The sequence below is a fragment of the Thunnus thynnus genome, chromosome 1 (genome assembly GCF_963924715.1).
Source record: "Thunnus thynnus chromosome 1, fThuThy2.1, whole genome shotgun sequence".
NCBI classification, from domain to species: Eukaryota; Metazoa; Chordata; class Actinopteri; order Scombriformes; family Scombridae; genus Thunnus; species Thunnus thynnus.
Genome location: NC_089517.1, coordinates 28,490,009 through 28,508,582, shown reverse-complemented (window position 1 = coordinate 28,508,582; position 18,574 = coordinate 28,490,009). Strand labels below are relative to the sequence as shown.

Genomic DNA, 18,574 nt, shown 5'->3' with positions numbered 1-18,574 from the left:
CCAGTGGCTTCCCTCCATAGGAACAACTACAGCTCTCCCATCATGAGAGGACAATTGGAGACGTATAAGAAACATCAAAACATTTCTCAGTGTGCATACCATTGCTGAACATAGAAATTAGAGATACTGTATCAGTGAAAAGTATTCAAAATCACCTGAATATCTTTATTTTCAAAATGCTTATGTACATGTGGTAGAGGTCATTCTTAGAATGTCTCAACACATTGTTTAAGGCAGTAAATATGTATGTTGATCAAATGATTTAAATTAGTTTTACATCTAGAATGAACAATCAAAGTCAGACTATCAGACTCAAATGAGAGAGGCTTCTCCTTAACACTGAGATTAATGTAATTGTATGTGTTGTATAACAAGGAAAGACTGAGTCAATAAAATCCCACAGGTATAAAAGCTTATACAATAAAGCAAGGATTTACACATATAAGGGCCTAGTTTAGTCTTGTTACTTGTTACTCTAATCTATGTGTGTGAAATGTTTAAATCCATGCAAGCCTACACTTGTCTATGATGAGATAGGAACATATATATATATACACACACACACACACACACACATACACACACACACACACACACACATATATATATATATATATATGTATATATTTATATTGTGTTACAGTATAAAAGTGAATTTGGAAAATTTGAAAATCTGTTTTGCTAAGAGAGAAAAGATGCGCTGATTAAAATGTTTTTATTTTGTTCTTCCTAGAGCAGCAGTAATACTGTACTTTTTATTAAGTGTTTCACCTAATGTTATGTCTGTGTTGTCTCTGATCACAGTCTACAGATATCAGGGGGTCAACATGTTTTAATGTGTGATGTGACCATTAAATATATACATACATACATACATACATACATACATACATACATACATACATATGTATATATATGTGTGTGTGTGTGTGTGTGTGTGTACGACTTGACTGTGACTTTATTAGGAGCAAACAACAGGTTTTGCCTGTAGTACTCACAGGTGTGATAAATACATCTGAGTCACATGACTAATTATCACAGTCTACATTTTTTCAAAGTGAGCATTTTAAAAAAGGGCATGACAATAAAAAAACGTATTTCAAAAAACATGACATGATTAATATTACACAGAGTTACAAGAATTACACCATTTTACATAATTTAAACTTCATTAGAAAGACTATCACCCGTCAACAACTGACTGAATAGGATGAGCTAAATTTCCTTAGCAGAATAGACTATCAATCCTACAGCTGTCCCTCTAAACCACTAAATGGGAAGGGTGAGTACCAGGGGAACTAGTGGTTCATCTTTCCCTAAGAGTCCAAATAGCCTGTGGAGAGAGATACAAGTTAATATTTACATATCACAGATAAAAACTCAAATCCTGTGTTTCATTAAGTCCATAAGGTTCAATAGTATTCAGTTCATAAATCCAAAATGCCTCCCTTCTTAAGAGCTTGTTAATCAAATTACCACCTCTTGGACTAAGTTTGAAGGAAGTAGCCGACTGATGGTTTTTCTCCTTGTAGTGTCTCGCAATGGCATAATCCATATTTCCATTTCTAATTGCAACCTTATGCTCAGCAACTCTCAGTTTGAGATGGCACTTTGTTTGGCCTTCGTACATTAAGCCACATGGGCATTTCAAGATGTAAATGACATGTGTAGAGAGACAGTTAATGATTTCTTTTATATCATATTTCTTTCCAAAATGAGGGTGATTAAATGTCTTGGTATCAAATGTGTTTGAACAGTGTGCACATTTTCCACATTATTTTTCCACAATTAGTTTGTGCAGGTTCCTTTTACAAAGAACTGACAACAGTATCTCTGACATTTTTGACTCTTTTGAAGCAAAAACGAGGTCCAGAGGATGACAAATGATTCAAACTTGGGTCACATTCTAGGATGTCTAGGATGGATCTTGCTGTTAAGACTATTACAGTTTGTTTATCCAGAGCACTGGTTCTGTGAAATGACAATAGTGTAAGGATATAGCGAGTCAAATATAATCAGTTTTAAACATATTTGTTGTTCACTGTCAATAAAACAAGAATTATAAAGCACTCAATGAGCACTTTCTTTTTTTAGGAGAATCAAACTATGTTTTTGCAGCTCACTGGAGGTGTATTTCTGTTATCCCTATAATCACAGTTCAAATAACTATCATATGGTCGCGAATTTGTAGTTTAGATTATCTACAGTTTAACACTACTTAGATTTTTTTTGTTAATCACATTTACTTTTTGTTCTCAGACACAGCTTGGAACATAAACACTTTATAAAAGCAGCAAAAGTACCAAGAATAATCAGCACAACTCCAACTAAGAAGAGCATCACATCTACAGAGTGGTAGGAATACCAGGGCAGTTTGTAGGACTCTGTTCTCAGGTGAGCTGCTCCTTTATGTCTCATGACAAACTCTATCCAGAAGAGGGCTCTATCCAGCGGCTTCATTGGCTGATCTCTGTGCAGCCTGGAGAGTCTCTGCATGTTCATCCTGTAGGAGGGCTCATTCAGGACTTCCTGAATACCCTGGAGAAAGATGTCGTGATTCATAGTAAAAATATCAATTATCTTTCCTGCTCCTCTTATTTCAATTCTTAATAGATTATCACGTTGATCAAAAATCAATGGAAGCCCTAGTATAGGAACTCCATGGTAGATTGCTTCTTGAACACTGTTTGTTCCTCCATGACTTACAAATAGTTTCATCTTAGGATGTCCTAAAAGGTCACTCTGTGGCATCCAGTCAACTAGTCGAGTGTTGTTGCCCAGAGTGGCTGGTCTGTCACCTTTATACCTCCAGATGACTTTCTGGGGTAACTTGGCAAAAGCTGCAGCTATCTCATCAGCTAAGTCATGGGGAAGCTCTGCAATTAAAGTCCCCAGAGACATAATGATGACTCCATGTTCCCCTGAACTCTGGACAAACTCCTCCAAGTGTTGAGGCAGAGGTTTTGCAGGTTTACACTGGAACCCTCCCATATAGATAACATTAGGCATGGTGGGACGAGGAAACTCAAACACAAAGTCCACTCTCATGAGCCACAGGTCTGCTGCCTGGAACAGGGAGATGTAGTCTACATCTGGACCTAAATATTTTTTAACAAAGCCAACATAATGTGGCGTGATATAATGTGCAATTTGATATTTTGTGAAGCCAAATACGATCATGTTAGTAAGTCTCTCAAGAAAAGTCATTTTATCTGAAAGTTCAGTCCCTGTCAGTGGAACATAAGAGAGAGGAGAGGGCGCAATTGAAAAATGGCCTTCACCATGACTAGTCCATCTGACATTGAAAACAAGTGGTAACCTTAAGTAGTGGGCAAGTATAACACCCCCTGGTGTAATGGGGTCCGTCAGGAAAAGGTCATATTTTGCATCCTGTAGAGACCGTATCAGATCTTTGTCTTCAAAAAGCAGCTCAAGCATTTTGCATGTTTTCTCATGAATCTCAGAGGCCGCTTGTCCTGATTCCATTTCCAATTTAAAACGTGTCCAGGCAGACTTTCCCTCCCTCTGAATTTTAAACAACTGGGTCATAAATGTAATTATAAAGTCTTCATCAAATCCAGACTCAATATCAATTGTAATTGAAGTATAGAATGGGGAGGTTTCCTTGATGTACCAGCTGTCTGACGTTCGCACAACAGAGACCTCGTGGCCCCTTGAATGTAGTTCCTCAATAATGACCTTCATGTTCACCCAGTGGCTCCCGTCCACTGGATAAACAAGCACTTTCCCACCATAAACTACACTTGTGCAGAGCAGGTAGAGCGTGATCCAGACCCAGGGCTGATGCATTTTTGTTCTAAAGTTGGGAAGAAAGCATATTATATCTCATCAAAAACCCAAATGTCAATACAAGTAGCTTTTTTATAAAATAAAAAAAAATATATACTTAAATATATAGGATTATGTTTATGTCAGTGGTTTGTGTACATTTTAAGCTTTTATTAATTTTGCAGTAGTATGTGAAGCCTGCTGTAGTAGTTTGCCAATGTATTTGTTTTTCAATATTTCTCCTTTGCCAGAGAGCAAAACACGTGTTAGTCCTTCCAGGTTCCAATTTGAGTAGGACTTTGGTACAACAATGTCATGTTCTTTAACGCTCAGGTGATAAGAAAGTACAAGGAAGAGATAATATAGTCCACAGTGTTTAACTCTAAGCAAACATTGGTAACCAAACTAAAAGGCTGGGAGACAAAATAACTTAGAAACTGCAGGGTTATTTTCCCGTGTTACAAGTATTTAGTTACATAAAAGCTTCAGATTGGGATAAAGTTTCAGTTTGAATTGTAAATTTTATTGCAAGTCCATTATTCTGTCTCCCAATAAAAAGCAACAACTACATGCCTTAATGGTGTAACCAACTAGGAGTTTTCTGATATGGCCTATAATGCTCAGGTGTAACTTGGCCGCTATGTTGTGTTGTCTTCGGGAAAGTGTGATTTTTTAGGTAGCTGGTATTCCTCTTTAACAGCCTAAGAAAATACTGTAAATGACCAAACAACATCACCTTCTGACTGATAAAAGTGTCAACAAACTCTCATTTAGGTCAATTTCTAAAATATGTCTATTGCAAGAAACCTGAAAGTAATGAAAGTGCATTATTTTTCTCGTCTTACACTCCACATGGTTTTAATATTTTATTGTCAGTCCTTTAAATATTTCAGGATCTTTCCTTTAACAGTTTGCTTTCAGCATAATGCAGTCTACAGTAAAACACAATACAGCAGAGTTGAAATTTCTATCTTAGCTCATTTCATTGTCATTCATCAAGTTATTCTAGTAGTCTTCTGGTAGTTTGCATTAGCTGAGATAATTCTAACTTTCATTTGGTTACATCCAAAAGCAAATGTTGACAAGTGACAAAGTAATCAAACACACTTCACTCTTTCAAGTTAACAGTTAAAACTGACAGTTATATTTCATTTTTTTTACAGCAGGGGCGGTGTTTCAGCAAAAGCCAAGGTATGGCAATGTGACATGACGTCACAGAAATACTCAGTGATAATGGGATTTGAAAAATATTGATTAACCTAAAACTGTATTTAAAAGCCGAGTCAGTGTCACTGGCCCGGTATATCTAGACGTTTTGATTAATAAAGGTCAGTCTCAATTAGATGCCGAGTTTAAATGAATAGTTTTTGCGGTTACCACGGATATAGTTTCGTTTTTCTTTTACCATCATTTGCAATCATAAGCCAGTGATGGGTCAAATCACTGGCTTATGATATATTGTGATTTATTGGCATTTAAGTTTCAAGAACAATATTGCCAAAGCATCATTATATGTAATATCTGACAGTGCACAATAACAGTAATATGAACACACACTCTCTCCCCCAGCTGATTTAGCTTGATGCACAATTTTGTGGCTCAACTTCCGTATCTCTGTCGGATTTACTCACCGTTAGTAGCGACACTTGTAAAACTGAGTGAAATTTTTAATCATAACTCCATTCCTCCCAACTGCTCTCTCTCTCTCTCTCTATCTCTATCTCTCTCTCTCTCTCTCTCTCAGTATTGAGGTTGGTTAGTCAGTCTTCATCCTTCATGTGTCACCGACTCAGACTGCTGTAGCTGTTCGGCTAGCAGTATCTGCAGCTGTAGGCTCGGTTATGGTTGTAGTGTTAGCCGCCTGGCTGAGCAGCTGCTCAGGAACAACAGCTGGCAACGCTGCCTCACTTCACTGCATTCCAGATGTTGTAGATACATGTTTACGTTTTGTTGAGCATAAATGATCAATTTTAAGGTAATACAAGGGATATTAGTTCTCATTTTTATTTTTTAAACTGATTCCAAGCTATGGCAACTGCCATACTTGTCATACCCCAATTATGTTTTACAGTAGATATTTTTCTCAATAGGAAACTTGCAGCTGACACAAAACACAGTCAACAAAGGTGATATCTTTAAAACATCTACTCCTTTCAATTTTTCTTTTTTTTTACTGATCACAGCCAAATTGACTGTAATATAACAACATATTAACCAATATGAAAATTAACCATGAAGCATCTCTCCTGGTTAGTCAGATTTCACCTTTCTTTTCAAACACAGTCTGAAGCATGAGCACACTAACCCAGCAAAAATGAACAAAATAAGAAGAGCAACTGTTACTAAAAATAATATGACATCTACAGAGTGGTAGGAATACCAGGGCAGTTTGTAGGACTCTGTTCTCAGGTGAGCTGCTCCTTTATGTCTCATGACAAACTCTATCCAGAAGAGGGCTCTATCTAGTGGCCTCATGGGCTGATCTCTGTGCAGCCTGGAGAGTCTCTGCATGTTCTTCCTGTAGGAGGGGTCATTCAGGACTTCCTGAATACCCTGGAGAAAGATGTCGTGATTCATAGTAAAAATATCAATTATCTTTCCTGCTCCTCTTATTTCAATTCTTAATAGATTATCACGTTGATCAAAAATCAATGGAAGCCCTAGTATAGGAACTCCATGGTAGATCGCTTCTTGAACACCATTTGTTCCTCCATGAGCCACAAATAGCTTAGTTTTGGGATGTCCTAAAAGGTCACTCTGTGGCATCCAGTCAACTAGTCGAGTGTTGTTGCCCAGAGTGGCTGGTCTGTCACCTTTATACCTCCAGATGACTTTCTGGGGTAACTTGGCAAAAGCTGCAGCTATCTCATCAGCTAAGTCATGGGGAAGCTCTGCAATTAAAGTCCCCAGAGACATAATGATGACTCCATGTTCCCCTGAACTCTGGACAAACTCCTCCAAGTGTTGAGGCAGAGGTTTTGCAGGTTTACACTGGAACCCTCCCATATAGATGACATTAGGCATGGTGGGACGAGGAAACTCAAACACAAAGTCCACTCTCATGAGCCACAGGTCTGCTGCCTGGAACAGGGAGATGTAGTCTACATCTGGACCTAAATATTTTTCAATTAAGCCAACATAATGTGGTTTGATATAATGTGCAGTTTGATATTTTGTGAAGCCAAATACGATCATGTTAGTAAGTCTCTCAAGAAAGGTCATTTTTTCTGAAAGTTCAGTCCCTGTCAGTGGAACATAAGAGAGAGGAGAGGGCGCAATTGAAAAATGGCCTTCACCATGACTAGTCCATCTGACATTGAAAACAAATGGTAACTTAAAGTACTGGGCAAGTATAATACCCCCTGGTGTAACAGGGTCCGTCAGGACAAGGTCATATTTTGCATCCTGTAGAGACTGTATCAGATCTTCGTCTTCAAAAAGCAGCTCAAGCATTTTGCATGTTTTCTCATGTATCTCAGAGGCCGCTTGTCCTGATTCCATTTCCAGTTTAAAACGTGTCCAGGCAGACTTTCCCTCCCTCTGGATTTTAAGCAACTGGGTCACAAATGTAGTTACAAAGTCTTCATTAAATCCAGACTCAATATTGAGTGTAATTGAAGTATAGAATGGGGAGGTTTCCTTGATGTACCAGCTATCTGACGTTCGCACAACAGAGACCTCGTGGCCCCTTGAATGTAGTTCCTCAATAATGACCTTCATGTTCACCCAGTGGCTCCCGTCCACTGGATAAACAAGCACTTTCCCACCATAAACTACACTTGTGCAGAGCAGGTAGAGCGTGATCCAGACCCAGGGCTGATGCATTTTTGTTCTAAAGTTGGGGAGAAAGCATATTATATCTCATCAAAAACCCAAATGTCAATACAAGTAGCCTTTTCTATAAATCAAAATAAATCACTTAAATTTAAAGGATTGTTTGATCAGTGGTTTGTGAAAAAAAAGTTTCATAATTGTGTACATTTTAAGCTTTTAATAATTTTGCAGTAGTATGTGAAGCCTGCTATACTTGTTTAACATTTACAGTATTTACTAACTAGCATGCAACCTTTACACCTGAGATTATCTAAACCACTGGAGCAACAAGAAAATGTGTAACAGTATTGTATGTCAGTTAAATATTAGAAATATGCACAATTTCTAATTCCAAAATAGCGGTATCATTTCTATTGGTGAAAGATTTTTAAAAAATGCCAATATTACCTTCTTTGCCAATGTATTTGTTTTTCAATATTTCTCCTTTGCCAGAGAGCAAAACACGTGTTAGTCCTTCCAGGTTCCAATTTGAGTAGGACTTTGGTACAACAATGTCATGTTCTTTAACGCTCAGGTGATAAGAAAGTACAAGGAAGAGATAATATAGTCCACAGTGTTTAACTCTAAGCAAACATTGGTAACCAAACTAAAAGGCTGGGAGACAAAATAACTTAGAAACTGCAGGGTTATTTTCCCGTGTTACAAGTATTTAGTTACATAAAAGCTTCAGATTGGGATAAAGTTTCAGTTTGAATTGTAAATTTTATTGCAAGTCCATTATTCTGTCTCCCAATAAAAAGCAACAACTACATGCCTTAATGGTGTAACCAACTAGGAGTTTTCTGATATGGCCTATAATGCTCAGGTGTAACTTGGCCGCTATGTTGTGTTGTCTTCGGGAAAGTGTGATTTTTTAGGTAGCTGGTATTCCTCTTTAACAGCCTAAGAAAATACTGTAAATGACCAAACAACATCACCTTCTGACTGATAAAAGTGTCAACAAACTCTCATTTAGGTCAATTTCTAAAATGTCTATTGCAAGAAACCTGAAAGTAATGAAAGTGCATTATTTTTCTCGTCTTACACTCCACATGGTTTTAATATTTTATTGTCAGTCCTTTAAATATTTCAGGATCTTTCCTTCAACAGTTTGCTTTCAGCATAATGCAGTCTACAGTAAAACACAATACAGCAGAGTTGAAATTTCTATCTTAGCTCATTTCATTGTCATTCATCAAGTTATTCTAGTAGTCTTCTGGTAGTTTGCATTAGCTGAGATAATTCTAACTTTCATTTGGTTACATCCAAAAGCAAATGTTGACAAGTGACAAAGTAATCAAACACACTTCACTCTTACAAGTTAACAGTTAAAACTGGCAGTTATATTTATTTATTTACAGTTGATATTTTTCTTGATAGGGAACTTGCAGCTGACACAAAACACAGTCAAAAAAATGTATATCTACTCATTTCTTTCAATTTTTTTTTACTGATCACAGCCACATTGACTGTAATATAGCAACATATTCACCAATATGAAAATTAACCATGAAGCATCTCTACTGGTTAGTCAGATTTCACTTTTCTTTTCAAACACAGTCTGAAGCACGAGCACACTAACCCAGCAAAAATGAACAAAACAAGAAGAGCAATTGTTACTAAAAATAATATGACATCTACAGAGTGGTAGGAATACCAGGGCAGTTTGTAGGACTCTGTTCTCAGGTGAGCTGCTCCTTTATGTCTCATGACAAACTCTATCCAGAAGAGGGCTCTATCCAGTGGCTTCATTGGCTGATCTCTGTGCAGCCTGGAGAATCTCTGCATGTTCATCCTGTAGGAGGGCTCATTCAGGACTTCCTGAATGGTATTCTGAAATGTTTTTCTATCCAATTCAGAAACATCCAAAACCTTTGCCACACCCTTTGCTTTCAGTCTAGAGAGGTTGTCAGCTTGATCGAACACAAAGGGAATGCCTACAATCGGAATACCGTGATATATAGCCTCATAGATTCCGTTTGTTCCTCCATGACTCACCAACAGTTTCATCTTGGGATGTCCTAACAGGTCATTCTGTGGCATCCAGTCAGCTAGTAAAGTGTTGTTGCCCAGAGTGGCTGGTCTGTCACCTTTATACCTCCAGATGACTTTCTGAGGTAATGTGGCAAAAGCTGCAGCTATCTCATCAGCTAAGTCATGGGGAAGCTCTGCAATTAAAGTCCCCAGAGACATAATGATGACTCCATGTTCCCCTGAACTCTGGACAAACTCCTCCAAGTGTTGAGGCAGAGGTTTTGCAGGTTTACACTGGAACCCTCCCATATAGATGACATTAGGCATGGTGGGACGAGGAAACTCAAACACAAAGTCCACTCTCATGAGCCACAGGTCTGCTGCCTGGAACAGGGAGAAGTAGTCTACATCTGGACCAAAGTAACGAGTGGACAATGCAGAATAATGCGGTCCAACAGTCTGTTTATACAGACGCATCCTCATGGTATAAAAAACCATGTTTTTGACCCTCTCAAGGAACGTCATTTGATCTGTTAATTCTGAAGGTGGAAGTGGGACATAAGAGAGCGGAGAAGGTGCAATTGCAAAATGTGCTTCACCATGAACAGTCCATCGAGCATTGAATACTAATGGCAATCCAAGATAGTGAGCCAGCATTACTCCTCCTCCATTAGCAGGATCTGTCAAAACCGCATCATACTTGGCGTCTTGAAAGGACTTCATTAACTCTTTATTTTCAAACATGTACATGACCACTTCAGAGACTTTCCTGTGTAATTCAAAGAACTTGTCTTTTAACTCCATATCTAAAGCAAAATGGGCCCACGCAGACCCCTTGCTTCTTTTAATTTTAATAACTTCAGAGACAAAGAGACGAAAAAAATCCTCATTTCCACCACCAGAAATATCCAGTGTGACAGTACGGTAGAATGGAGAGGTTTCACTGATGTACCAGCTGTCTGCAGCGCGAATTACTGTCACACTGTGCCCTCTTGAATGCAGCTCCTCAACAAGTACTCTCATGTTCACCCAGTGGCTGCCATCATGCGGAAATACCAGAACTTTCCCACTGTGTGCAGCTGGAATAATGACAGCCAAAAGAGAGATGATAGAGGCCAATGAAAAAAACATCTTCAAATCTTCTGAAACGGAGTTGTCTGAAATAGAAAAGAAAAAGAACAAAAGTCAGATAGCTGTCACTAATAGATTCAAGAAAACATGTGCACATAATGATGGATAGTGTTCCTGGTGGAGGCTGTCCAAAACAGAGTGCTTCAACAATGTTCTTTTTAATTGTCTCTTTATTCATGCATAAAAAAAATCCCTCTGACCACTCTCACGTGGATAAAGCACATGGGGCCTCTCTCAGGAAATTAGAGTTCTGTTCAGTGCCAAGAGCTCTGTTTGCAATCTCCCTGAGCAATGGTGTTTTTATAACCATAACTGTGCATAACTGCATACAAGAAATATTATATATTAGAGCTTCCCTCTAAGAAAACACGTAATCCCTGTAAAACAAATCCCATGTACCGATTTTCATGTTGATTTGATGTCTAATCCTTTGACAATAGATTTGATTCAATAAAATCTCCAGGCTAATTAGTAACATTAGCTGACAAAAGCTAGAAACAAATGTTTCTCCTTCAGTACTGAACAGCCGTTTACAACTTGCACGACAGACATTACTCACTGTTTTCTCGTGGTAAAAACAAGATCTGTAAAGGTCAAGCTTACAGTGAAAACTTTCCTGGCATTAATGTCAACAAACCCTCTCCGCAGATTAAGTTAAGAACCAAACAAAGCAGGCCATAAAGAACCGAAGTCAAACTGTCAGGACTGTAAAACATTTCCTGGTTTCTTTTGTCCCACCCTCAGCAGAGTTGTTACATGAGCTTCTCGACGCTTATAGGGGAAGCTTGGTCATCGTTGTGCGTTAAGCCAGGGAAGCAATGTCAAAAGCAAATATTTACTTTGTAAAGTGGTGTGCTGCATACGTTTTACCTTTTACACAGGCAGAAAATTCTGTCATTATTTATTTAAGATGCAAGATTTGGCCAGTGAAAAACATTAGATTTTAAATTTGCACACAAACAGTATACTTTGGATGGTGCACTAACTGATTAAGCAGTCAAAAGAAGAATAACTTTTTAACATCATTTGTAAACTGTGGAATATAAAGTGTGCCTTTTGTGTGAAAGTATACTTACAGATACCTCAATAAACCACTCAGGAGAGCAGTGAGTGTTGTATGTTCAATGTACAATGAGGACTCTACATCACATAAATATACTGCATGCATTATATATCAAACTCCAAACTCACTCAGCAGTAATACAGCGAAAAGAACAAATTTCATAATTCTACAATTTTGAATTATGAGCTTTAGTTGTTGATTTGGTAAAATGACCATTTCAACTGTAAAGTTTATGTTCCAAAAGCTATTAGACAGGCTTAAGATATTTACTTTTCAATTTTTCAATATGGTGTCTTTGCACTCCATATATTAAGACTTTTACAACTGTCATTCGAAGATCACTGTCTTGTGACAGACTATTCTCAATAGCAATCTTAAAGTAAAATCTTCTGGGTGCTGCTGTCAGAACTGTGCAGAGTTTAGTGGAACTGAAAAACCACTTCCTGATTTTTTAAAACATTTTGTTGCAACATTTGCCTCACCACTGACATCACTTCTGCTAATCTTACCACCTTAAATTCTTGCCTCTTTAAGGCAGTGGTTCTCAAAGTGGGGTCCAGGGACCCCCAGGGGTCATTGAGGGTGTTCCAGGTGGTCCCCAGAAAAAATAGGAATAATTTATTTTCACTATAATTCCATCCATAAGTAGCAAAATGACAGAATTTATGACTATTTTGGTCATGGGTTTCATACACTTTTTGTAATAAAACATCTAAAAGCAAAAATCTTATCAGATGGGGTCCTTTGTTTAATTTGTGTCAGTTTAGGGGTCCTTGATATGAAAAAGTTTGAGAACCACTGCTTTAAGGGAAGTTCACTCTTTACAGTGTAATGAGGCGGAACTCCAAAGTAATCTGCAGGAAAGTTTATTTACTGTGATTATACTTATGTATGAGATTTATTATGCATTTAGGATTTAATGTAACAACAGACACACTGTATTCTTTGTAAAGCAGTAGAATTTGGACAAATAGTTTTGAAAAAAATCTCAAACTACAAGACAATATTATCAAGCTGTAAAACTATAAAGAATAAAACTCACTCAGCTGAGTCTTTGGTCAGGTGCTAGATGAAAGAGCCAACAGTCAAAACGTTTAGACGACGTTATCTGAAGCTTGGGATATGTAATAAAAGGCAGGCACAGATCAAGGCTATAGAATCATAGTATCTGCAAAGAAGACAACACCCTTGAGATAGAAACTCCGCCTCTTGGGCAAAAATGTTGGCATACTTAAGTGAGTCATTTTAAGGAAGTCAAACATGCTACTAAAAATACAAGTATAACACAATGTAGTACCTGTTTGCTCAGTATGTAGACAAACAAACAGTTCAGATTTATTGTACAGTTCTTTACAGCTCACCATTTGTTGTTCCAGTATTGTCAAGTGTCACCTTTTCACTTAACATAAACCAAAATGTGCTGCAAAAAGTACAAACCAGATAATTGGGCATAGGCAAAGGCTGTGACACAAAGCAGCAACACCTGAAGCTGATTGTGTTAACCACCTTAAATACATCTATATCAGTTATCCAGCTAGTGTCCTGAGGAATATATATAGTAATGAAAAAGTTTTAGGCACTAAAAATAAAGTGAGGATGTCACTTCATGCAAACAATACTATGAATAGTTTTTATTTATCAATTAACTCCATACAAAGTTCAGTAAACACAAGAAACCTAGATGAAATCAATACTTTGTGTGACCACACTCCTCGGTACACCTGCACACAGTTTTTTAAGGTACTTGGCAGGTTGGTTGTTCCTGCATCTTGGAGAATTTGCCACAGTTCTTCTGTGGATTTAGGCATCTCAGTTGCTTCTGTCTCTTCATGTAATCCCAGACTGACTCGATGATGTTGAGATCAGGGCTCTGTGCAGGTCATACCATCTCTTGTAGGACTCCTTCTATTTGTCATTGAAAATATTTTTTTTATGAACAAGTGTCAAATAGATGACTGGTTGTATGTTTGGGGTCATTGCCATGATCCAGAATAAATTTGGGACCAATCAGACACATTTCTGATGGTATTGTGTGATGGATAAGAATCTAAACATCTAAAGTACCTAAAACTTTTGCACACCGTACATATAACTGAAATGTCTCCTACACACAGAATAAAAATGAACTAACATATTTAGTTTCACCGGGATGAATTGCAACTAAACCATCAAGGTGTATCAAATTTCTTTCATTTACTTTTCATAGAGGCACAGTCAAAGGTATATTTAAATACAGTTTGCTGCTGTAAGTAAGGAGAACTTAAAGATGGTGGGCCTATTTGGGCCAACTGGGGCCTTTCTGTGTTGCCATAACCTCATCCAGTCTTAAAGACAATGGGTATTAGGAGACTCTTGCCATTTCCCTTGAACAGGGGTCAAATAGAGAGCATCAATTTCCCTGCCGGAACTAATAAAATATCACTCAATTTAGATACATTTCTTGTGTTTTGTTTGTACAGTGTCCTACCTGAAACAGATTGAGACAGGTCACAACATCCATTTAGTTCATCCACATATTTTACAGAAACATGAATATCAAACAAATTAAAAGAATACACTGGAAAATATTGCCTCTACAAAAATAATTACTTACTAGTTATCTAATATTACTATAAATGGACAGCCGAACAAATATTCTTTTAATCTCAAAATTAGCAAAACGCAACCTGATATTGAACAAAATATATATTCCTTGAATGATTATTCACGTTTCACTTTACGTTACATTTACAGTCAAAAAAATGTATATCTTTAAAACATCTACTCATTTCTTTCAATTTTTTTACTGATCACAGCCACATTGACTGTAATATAGCAACATATTCACCAATATGAAAATTAACCATGAAGCATCTCTACTGGTTAGTCAGATTTCACTTTTCTTTTCAAACACAGTCTGAAGCATGAGCACACTAACCCAGCAAAAATTAACAAAACAAGAAGAGCAATTGTTACTAGAAATAATATGACATCTACAGAGTGGTAGGAATACCAGGGCAGTTTGTAGGACTCTGTTCTCAGGTGAGCTGCTCCTTTATGTCTCATGACAAACTCTATCCAGAAGAGGGCTCTATCCAGCGGCTTCATTGGCTGATCTCTGTGCAGCCTGGAGAGTCTCTGCATGTTCATCCTGTAAGAGGGGTCATTCAAGACTTCTTGTATGGCCTTCAGGAAGTTGTTGTCTTTGTCCACTGTATTAACGGTTAAAATCTTAGCTGCTCCTCTCTCTTTCAGACGGAGCAGATTGTCATATTGGTCAAAAAACAGTGGTAAACCCACAACTGGCACTCCATGATAAATAGCTTCTTGGACTCCATTTGTTCCTCCATGAGCCACAAATAGTTTCATCTTTGGATGTCCTAACAGGTCATTCTGTGGCATCCAGTCAACTAGTAGAGTATTGTTGCCCAGAGTGGCTGGTCTGTCACCTTTATGCCTCCAGATGACTTTCTGTGGTAATGTGGCAAAAGTTGCAGCTATCTCATTTGTTATATCCGCAGGAAGATCAGTCACAAAAGTCCCCAGAGACATAATGATGACTCCATGTTCCCCTGAACTCTGGACAAACTCCTCCAAGTGTTGAGGCAGAGGTTTTGCAGGTTTACACTGGAACCCCCCTATATAGATAACATTAGGCATGGTGGGACGAGGAAACTCAAACACAAAGTCCACTCTCATGAGCCACAGATCTGCCTCAACATTTAACTGATGATAGTCATTATCTGGCCCAAGATATTTGTCACAAATTTTCTGGTATATCTGCTTAACCACCATAGTATGTTGCGTATGGGTTATTAGATACAAAACCATGTTTTTAACTCTCTGAAAAAATGTCATCTTATCAGTGTAACCAGATCCTGTTATAGGAATATATGATATAGGTGAAGGAGCAATAGCAAGATGACCTTCTCCAGCTATTAGCCAGCGAACATTATAAATTAAAGGCAGGTTCAAATATTTGGCCAAAATGACTCCACCACCCCAGCAGGGGTCAGTGATTACAAGATCGAACTTGCTGTCTTTCATGTTTCTCATCAACCCTTGATCACCTAACATTGTTGATACAAATTCACCCACGGCTGCATGAGCGTCAACAAATGTGCTAAACATTCCTACAGTCATGTGGAGAAAACTTGTCAAAGGAAGTGCCCCCCTCTCAAATAGAATGACTTCAGATACAATTTTTGTAATTAACTTTTGATCTAAGCTTCTTTCCACTTGAACTGTTAAGGTATTGTAATAAGAGGAGTTGTCCTTTATGTACCAGCTTTTGCTGGAACGCACAATAGTTATATTGTGCCCTCTTGAGTGCAAAGCTTGGATTAGAATATCCATGTTTATCCAGTGGCTGCCCTCAATAGGAAAAACCAAGATGTTGCCTCCTTGACATGCTCTGGGTATGAAGATGAGCAGCAGCAAAGCACTGCACCAACAGATCATCTGAAATGAATATGATGGAAAATCAATTAACTACTGTGAAAAATATAATTACAGAAGAAATGTATTGTGACTTCTCACTTATTTTTTTTCAACTTTGTCAACACAACATGATTGTAAAAGTTAGGATGCAGCTGAAAATTGTCTATGGTGCACACTCTTAAGAATAAGTCTCTTAATAGGATCATAGCTGAAATGCTTAGGTTCATTTTTTTTTAATATAGCCCTATAGTTTGCATCAAACTGTTAAATTTAAAGAAAAACAGCCTGAGATAACAACAAGATAACAAGAGGTGTTTGAAATATTAGACTGAGACTGCATCTCATGAAAACAGCAGTGTTGCTGTTGAGTTTAAAGTCTTACTTTCTTTTAAGGCAAACACATAATAATAATAATATATATTATTAATATAATCATCACTCTACATCCTCCATACGCTACATCTCACATTGGCGAAAGAAGCAACAGAAATAACATGGGTTTCTGAAAGCCCATGGGATGTGTTTGTCAAAATAAAAGCACCTACTATTATGAGAAAACTTTAAACAAGAAAGGTATGTCATAACAATGAAATGCATTTTCTCGTTAAATATCGAGATACTTTTTTCGAGAAAGTTTTCTAATAAGAAAATATTCAAAAGTATGGCATATATGGAACGCTGATTGCACCAAAATGTCTAGTTTGGCGTTCGCATTAATACGTCAAATTTATACGTCTTAAGATGACAGAAAATACCCTGTTAAAGCGTTCATTTTGAACATCTCAATGCGTTTAAAATTGGGTGCTACCACTTCATCACTTTCTGAGGGGAAACTCTTCATATAATCATTGCAAGAGAGAAAACGATTCCCCCACTCAACCTACCTTGTATGAACTGAGGTTAAGAAACAATATTGATTGAATTGGGCCTAAGAAATGATATGAATTTACAGTGACATTATTAACCTCTGCATTTTTTGTAGGTTACTGGTTAATTATTGAGAAAAAATGTAGCTTGCATACAATATCATACTTGACATTCACTTAATGTATTGTGTTCGCCTAAGTGCCCACTAGATGGCAGTATTAGAGCATAAATGGCAACCTGTTGAATTTTGAGTAGAAAGTGGTGTTCTGCAAGCCATTGACTTCAATGTTAACCGGTTAAGATCCTTTCTGATTAATGGCGACATTTTCAGTGCAGTGTCTTAAGATGTACAAATTCGACAAATTACATAATGTGGAGGCCGAACTAGACATTTTGGCCCAATCCGCCTTCCATGTATAGGGTTCACAAAGGCGCATAACGTGCCAAAGTACAAAAGCGTGCGTGATTTGAGTACCAATCTCCACTTTTCCACTGACTGAGCTACAAAGTTAGTATCTAGATTTTATTAACATATACCATATCTATGGTGAAACATTGTTTACACATAATGTTTCTACTTACTGTGTTTGTCCACACGAGAAAATCAAGTTACGGGGTTTATCACCTGTTTCGTGCAGCATCCGTATTACCGACGAGTCCACACAACACAAGATAGGGTACATCTGTCCCTCTTCTCATTTCTCAGTTGGTACATCCTCGATTCCTTTCCTCGGGTACGTCTCAAATCTCTTATTTTATGGCTCCTCGCTCGATGCGCCATTTTGACGGGCGTCCCAAATCTCTTATTTTGCTCGGAGGAGCGAGGAGGGATCTCTGAGGAGCGAGGAGCGAGGAAACATGAGAGCCTTCACGGAAGTCTTTTACCAGCCGACGAACCCCCTTATTGGATATCAGTTATTGATTGGACGCTGCACCTAATCTGACTGATCTGATACATCACTGCAGTACCGAAGTGGAGACAGATTATAGATTCAATTTAAATGTATCACTCCCAAGTTTTATGCTTTACTTGTTTTCTGATTCATCATATAGTTAAAATCTATTAATTGTCGACCTGATCAATAAAAGAACCATTAACAACTTTCTTCATATATTAGAAATATTTTTCTTTTCATGATCTATTATTTTCTCCATTAAACTGTTTCTTGCTGACAGACAGACTCTTCCTGACTTTAATTTTATCCATAATAACACATTTATAGTTTACATCATTTATCGTCATTTCCATTCAGTCACATGTGAGGCTGAAAATTCCTGAGCGTCGGGTTTGATATGAGTTATATCATTTCCATTTTCCCTGAAACATTTATCCAAATACATATTTTCCAGTGTTCAGAAGAAATAATCACATTCTGGGCAATTGAATAATGAATTCACTATCAGGATTATCAAAAAATACAGATACAAATAATCAATAAATAGTATAAACACATTCCGCGAGTAGAAATAGTTCATGTGCCTCTGAGCAGGACAAAGTATAAATGCAGAATGCAGGTT

At 37.6% G+C, this 18,574-nt stretch overlaps 1 protein-coding gene and 3 pseudogenes across 4 annotated transcripts; all 4 read right to left on the bottom strand.

Annotated features, from left to right (window-relative positions):
• Positions 1-995: 995 nt before the first annotated feature.
• On the bottom strand, positions 996-5,557 carry LOC137185888 (UDP-glucuronosyltransferase 2B17 pseudogene; annotated as a pseudogene).
• On the bottom strand, positions 5,421-8,603 carry LOC137185894 (UDP-glucuronosyltransferase 2B15 pseudogene; annotated as a pseudogene).
• A 327-nt stretch (positions 8,604-8,930) lies between these two features.
• LOC137185874 (UDP-glucuronosyltransferase 2A2-like) lies at positions 8,931-13,222 on the bottom strand. 4 transcript variants are annotated; one of them, XM_067594338.1, is made up of 2 exons: positions 13,132-13,222; positions 8,931-10,733 (listed from the first exon to the last, which is right to left on the bottom strand). In XM_067594338.1, exons 1-2 carry the CDS (start codon positions 13,220-13,222, stop codon positions 9,130-9,132), a joined length of 1,695 nt encoding a protein of 564 aa, XP_067450439.1. In that variant the 3' UTR covers positions 8,931-9,129. The 4 variants fall into 4 exon arrangements, with proteins under 4 accessions (XP_067450439.1, XP_067450450.1, XP_067450472.1 ...); XM_067594349.1 differs by lacking the exon at positions 13,132-13,222 and adding an exon at positions 12,813-12,904; XM_067594371.1 differs by lacking the exon at positions 13,132-13,222 and adding an exon at positions 11,311-11,438.
• A 1,410-nt stretch (positions 13,223-14,632) lies between these two features.
• On the bottom strand, positions 14,633-17,936 carry LOC137185877 (UDP-glucuronosyltransferase 2C1 pseudogene; annotated as a pseudogene).
• Positions 17,937-18,574: the final 638 nt, after the last annotated feature.